Raw genomic sequence first — 6,023 nt, forward strand, 5'->3', positions numbered from 1 at the left:
CAGGAAGTGACGTCACGTGTCTTCTTCCTGAGTTATTTGGGCTTATTTTGTATTCCACGCTACACAAACCCACAAAGAAGAGACTAGACCGCAGAAACGGTGGAGAATCACTTCAGAAACAATAAATATTGGGTTAAAGTTGCAGCGTTTTGGGCAAAAAGTCACGATTTTGCGGCGTTTGCTTGATTTTGCGTTAATAGTTGCGATGGCAGCAGACATGGAGGGTCTGTCTTTAAGCAGTCCTGTTTCTGTTGAACTCTCAGGCGCAGAAGGAACTCCTGGACGCGGAGCTGGACCTGTATCAGAAGACTCAGGCCGGCGAGGACACCGCCTTGTTGAAGATCAAGTACACCAAGCTGCAGATCGAGGTACCGAGCTCGGCCACAGGGGGCGCCGCCGCTCACAAAACCCAAGTCGCCCTATTCCTGGTGATGATGCGTCCTGTTTCCCTTTCAGGCGGCAAAACGGGGGCTCCTGTCGCCGGGGCGAGGCCGGGGAGTCCATGCCCGGGGCCGCGGCGTCGTCCGCACCCGGGGGAGGGGGTCCAGAGGTCGGGGGAGGGGCACGCCGCTGCACGCCGTCGTAGACCACCGGCCCCGGGCGCTGGAGATCTGCGGCTTCGGCGATGCGGACCGTGTGGACCTGCTGCCGCACTTTGCTGTGAGTCTGCCCCGAGCGGCAGGAAACGGTTCTGCTTGTTTGTCGCCCGCCGCCTCGTTCACAGAGAGCTGATTGGCTTCTTTATCGACATTTATTTGTTTTCTTTTATCGTTTGAAGCAATTTGGAGAGATCGAAGATTGCCAGATGGACGAAGGCAACCTGACGGCGGTCGTCACGTACAAGACGAGAGCCGAGGCCGAGCTGGTGGGTTTTCTGTCTTACGCCGCTCGCCGCCGCCCGCCGCTCGGACTCACCTGTCTGCTGTTTGCTCCACCTGTAGGCGGCGCTCCACGGAGTCCGGCTGAACAACCGGAGTCTTCGGCTGGCCTGGCATAAACCCGCTCCGACCGTCAGCGCCGCAGATCCCGAGGAGGAGGAGCCGGCCGAGGAGGAGGTCGGTGACCTTTGATCTTTCTTTGATCTAAAGCTTCAGCTGTTTCAACCGTTCAGATGAAATATTACACTTTGTTTAAAGATCTACTTCAGCTTCTTTATTTGGGTCTCTTTAGGCTTTCTTGTCTTTTTGTTTGTTTCTTTTCAATTATTTTTTGCCTCTTTAGGTCTTCACGTCTCCTTATTCATCTTTTTTATGTCTCCTAATTTGTCTTTTTTGTATTTTTCTGCAACATTTTGTCTTTTTGTTTGTTTCTTTTTAAATATTTTATGCCTCTTCATGTCTCCTGTCCTTTTGTCTATTTATGTCCTTTTTGTCTAGTTCCTGTTGTCTTTTGTGTTTCCTTATGCATCTTTTTTGTCGTTATTAAGCTTCTTAATGTCTCCTTATTAGTTCTTTTTGTATTTTCTGCATTATTTTGTCTTTTTATATCTCTTTTTGTCTGCTCCCTGTTGTCTTTTTTGTCTCCTTCTGTGTCCTTTGTCTTTTTATGTCTCCTTTTTATTTTTCTGCCTGTCCTCCTGCAGCTCGTCTCTCTTTTCTTCTTTAAATCTTTTTCCAAACGTTGAAAGTTCGGCTTTTATTTGACGTTTTTCAGCTCGCCGTCACAAAGGAAACCTGCAGAAACTTTAATTCTTTTCATCATTAATAAATATTTGCTTTCAAACATTTTAATGCATCTTAGAAACATCTGTTTTCCGTGTTGACCACTGGAGGGCGCCATCACACACCACAGATGAACACATCGAGTCTTTCTGTTGATTTTATATGAACTCCTGGACTTCAGTGACCCTCTTCCTGCAGGGATCCTTTAAACTGATGCAGTAAAAGTTCCAGTTTTTCGTTATTTTCGGCTCAGCCTGTTTTTTAATCGTTTTCCCGCAGTACCCGGAGGAGTCGCTGAGCGACGACGCCCTGCTGCAGGACGACGACGAGGAGGACGACGACAACGAGCCGCGCTCCTGGCGCAGATGAAGCCCGACGCGGCGAGCGTTTGGGAATAAAACAGGACACGTTTTGCTTTGGCTAGACTTTATTTTTCTCCTTGTCTAACACGTAACTCGCAGAAGAAGTTTTGTTTAATTTTAACACGTAAACCAGATGCAAGAGTGCTGAGTTTTTATTGCTCTTAATGTAGAATTTGTTGTTTTTCTTTGTTCTCCGAATGCAGACGGTTTGTATGAAGCTGACGTTTGTTTATCTGTCAGTTTAAAAACACAAACAAAAAAACTACTGTTGTAATTAAAATGTACAAAAAAAATAAAGACTTGAAATGGTCTGAAAACATCCTGCCAACAACAAACAAAAAAAAAGGTACAAAATAAACAAAAAACAAAGAAAAGATTGTGGCAGCTGGAAAAAAAGGCTTGTTTGAAAGAGCAGAAAAAAGACCATTTCAAAAAAAACAAAAAAAAATCTTCCTCTTCACCTAAAGAGCTAATTTCCTGAAAAATTTCCTTTTATTTTAATTTCTTTTAAACGCTTGGAGCGGTACGGTAAGTGAAGTTTTACGGTAAGATTTAAAAAAACAAATTCAGTTTTCAGATGAGCTGATTGTGTTTTTGTTTCTGTTTCAGAGCTGCCGGCGCCGAGCTTCGACACGTCTCGTCCCGATCGCGTCCGGGTTTTTAAAAATGTCACTTCCTGTGGTTTTTTTACTTCTTCGGTGCTTTTGTAATACAAACGACTTTTTTCTCACGAGTTCTGACTCCTGTTGGTGTTTTGGTACGATGGATGGGAAACTAAACGAAACTAAACTTCAAAAAACGGCTGAGTTGTACTAATACTATACTCTCCAAGTACTTCACAGTACCACAGACAGTACAAATTTGTTTTCTCTGATGAGAGATTAGTTTGGTTTACAACGAACTGATCAGTCTGAGAGCCGTGGAAGCTGAACGCTCGCTAAATACGCCAACTAAAAACTAATAGAAGGTGGCTAAAAGCAGTAAACCCTTAGCTCGATGCTGGAAGTAGCAAAAGACTAGCTAAAAGTGGGAGAACAACAGCTGAAATTACCAAAAGGCTGACAAAAAGTAGAAAAATGTTGGCGAAAAGTCGCAATACACCAGCTACAAGTTCAAAAAGACTAGCTTAAATATAAAAGTAGTAAAGAAAGCAGCTAAAATCAAAAAGAGTGGTGACTAACTAAAAGAAACAAAGTGAAAGACTTGCTAATAGCTAAAACTAGTGCAAAGCTAGAAGTTAAAAGTTGCAGAATGCTAGCTAAAAGTTGGACAACACAAGCTAAAAGTACCAAAAGGCTGGCTAAAAGTAGCAAATGACTAGCTAAAGTAAGTAAAAGACTTGCTAACAGCTAAAAATAATCAAGCGTAGCTGGAAGTTAAAAGTTGCAGAATGGTTTCTAAAGCTAACAAAAGATTAATTTAAATTTAAATGTTATAAGCATAAAGAATGGTAGCTAACCCTAAACCTAGAAGTAGCAAATTCTAGCTAAAATAGCAAAAGGCTAGCTAAAACAGCAATATGCTAGCTAAAAGTAGGACAGCACAAGCTAAAATTAGCAAAAGGCTGACAAAACGTTAGCTAAAAGTACCATAAGAGGATAAAAATGGAGCAGGTATTCTGATGTTTTTAAGAAATGTTTGTAAATAAAGAAATATTTTGATAAGTGACTTCTAAAAACCAACAGCTAAAATATCCCTGACTAAAAGTAGAAAAATATTAGCTAAAAGTAAGAAACCTTAGCTAAAAGTACCAAAAGGCTGGCTAAAAGTAGCAAATAACTAGCTTAAAATAAGTAAAAGACTTGCTAACAGCTAAAAACAGTCAAGCGTAGCTGGAAGTTAAAAGTTGCAGAATGTTTTCTGAAGTTAACAAAAGGTTAGTTTAAATTTAAATGTTATAAGCATAAAGAATGGTAGCTAACCCTAAACCTAGAAGTAGCAAAACACCAGCTAAAAGTAGCAAACTGCTAGCTAAAAGTAGGACAACAGAAGCTAAAATTGGCAAAAGGCTGACAAAACGTTAGCTAAAAGTATAATAAGAGGATAAAAATGGAGCAGGTGTTCTAATGTTTTTAAGAAATGTTTGTAAATTAAGATAAATATTTTGAAACATGACTCCTAAAAACCAACAGCTAAAACATCCCAAAGTCTGCAGGAGGAGGTGGGAAAAAAAGACAAGAAAACAACCTGATTAATATAATTTTAAAGTTTTAAACGCTCGGTTGGAGCTCGGAGTTTGAGCTGCGGATGACCGTCAGCTACTACCACTCCGCCTTCAGCTCAGGGTTGGCGGCCATCTTGGATCGGACTCCAACGAATTGGCCGTCCAACGATGATCCCTCTGAGAGTTTCAGTGGGTTTACCAGATATTTTGCTAACGACGGATGTGGATCCATTATCGCCCCGTTCCTTGTGTTGGCTGAAAGGAGAGGGGTGATGGCGGGAACAAATAACCCAATCAGTGACCACGGCCCCCCCGCCCTGCCCCCGGCGCCTGTCAGCCTCGCGGAGATAATTGTGAGGAATCAGATTTGCTTGTAAAATATCTGTTGTTCATCACTTGGACCCGTTCCCCCCCATGACCACCTTCCCTCATCTGTTTGTCTGCCAGCGGTGGTGCGGGGGTGTTAAATGCCCCCTGCTGCCGCCTCATTTACCCACCGCCGTGCCGCCAAAACCCCGGAGGTTTCATCCAATTATTGTTCCTCAGTGAAGGGTTGGGGTTCCGTTTCAGGCCATCTTCAGCAGAACTTCGGACCCTGAGAGCTCGGCACCCCCCCCCCTTTGGGTCTCTGTGGGTCGGAAAATCTGAAAATGTGGGATAACCAGTTTACGGCGTCTGTGCCATCAATTCTAGAAGTCCTTACTTTCTGATTTGTGTCAGGGAGACGAATAGCAGGAAGTTCTGGAACGGGCCGAAGGCAGAACCGCGCAGAGCAACGTGTGCTCGTTTGAGCCGCTAACAGAACGAATCGTGAATCAGCGAACGGGTTTTTAATGAAACCTGAGGAAGGCGGAGTCGACCCGGTTCAAGATGGCGACTGCAGCTTCAGAGAAACGAGTTTACAGGTGGGAGTCGGTCTCGACTGGCGCTCCGAGCGCGAACACGAAACGTGGGAGTTACCGAAAAATGTGCCGCCGGAAACGGGTTCACTGTCAAAGTCAGATTTATTTATGTAGCACTTTTCAGCAACGTGCAAACATAAAAATACAGAGTCATGAAACACAACGATATCGAAAATAAAGAGCTAAACATCTAAAACATGAGACACTAAATAAGACGAAATCGTAATAAAGATAAACCAAAGATAAGTTGAGGAGATATAACATAAACTAAACTAGAGTTTAAAAACCTCGGCCAAACAGAAGCCATGAAAACACACACCCAATTTAAAGTTACATAAAAAGTAAAATTTAAAACTTATCTGAAACAAATCATAATAAAATAAAAATAAAAATAAACTGAGGAAAACCAAACTAGGATATAATGAAAGTGAACATAAACTCGACTAGGATTTAAAAAAACCTCAGTTAATGAGACGTGATAAAAGCTGAATTATAGATACCAAAGGCTAACTAAGCTAAGAGTTAAAAGCATTTTAATAGTTTAATAAAAGGTCTATGTGGTAAAAAGTAAGATAAGTAAAATAAAGCCAGCTAACAGACAAGAATAACAACTTAGATCAAACAGTAAATAAGATAAAATAACAGTGTGAGAGCGAGAAAAGCTGCTGCCTAAAATATCGTCCCGTAAACTGTCGAAAAAAATAAAATAAATGACTTAAATACAGGAAAATGTGCTCAAATAAATAAATATATACAAATAATAATTTAATTCTAACGAGTTGGCATCAATTAAGACTTCACATGGTCCTGACCCTGATCCAGGTCCTGATCCTGATCCAGGTCCTGACCCTGATCCTGGTCCTGACCCTGATCCTGGTCCTGACCCTGACCCTGATCCAGGTCCTGACCCTGATCCAGGTCCTGACCCTGATCC

At 42.3% G+C, this 6,023-nt stretch overlaps 1 protein-coding gene across 2 annotated transcripts in view; it reads left to right on the forward strand.

The window, feature by feature from the left end:
* Positions 1–2,756, forward strand: part of rbm26 (RNA binding motif protein 26) — a 9,534-nt gene extending 6,778 nt beyond the window's left edge. For both annotated transcript variants that reach the window (XM_017405284.3, XM_017405289.3), the window contains exons 18-22: positions 264–368; positions 457–660; positions 779–865; positions 942–1,055; positions 1,941–2,756. In XM_017405284.3, coding sequence (XP_017260773.1) covers positions 264–368; positions 457–660; positions 779–865; positions 942–1,055; positions 1,941–2,030 — 600 coding nt within the window. In that variant the 3' untranslated portion in view covers positions 2,031–2,756. The remainder of the gene's footprint in view (positions 1–263; positions 369–456; positions 661–778; positions 866–941; positions 1,056–1,940) is intronic.
* The last annotated feature ends 3,267 nt before the right edge of the window (positions 2,757–6,023 follow it).

The sequence above is a fragment of the Kryptolebias marmoratus genome, linkage group LG15 (assembly GCF_001649575.2).
Source record: "Kryptolebias marmoratus isolate JLee-2015 linkage group LG15, ASM164957v2, whole genome shotgun sequence".
NCBI classification, from domain to species: Eukaryota; Metazoa; Chordata; class Actinopteri; order Cyprinodontiformes; family Rivulidae; genus Kryptolebias; species Kryptolebias marmoratus.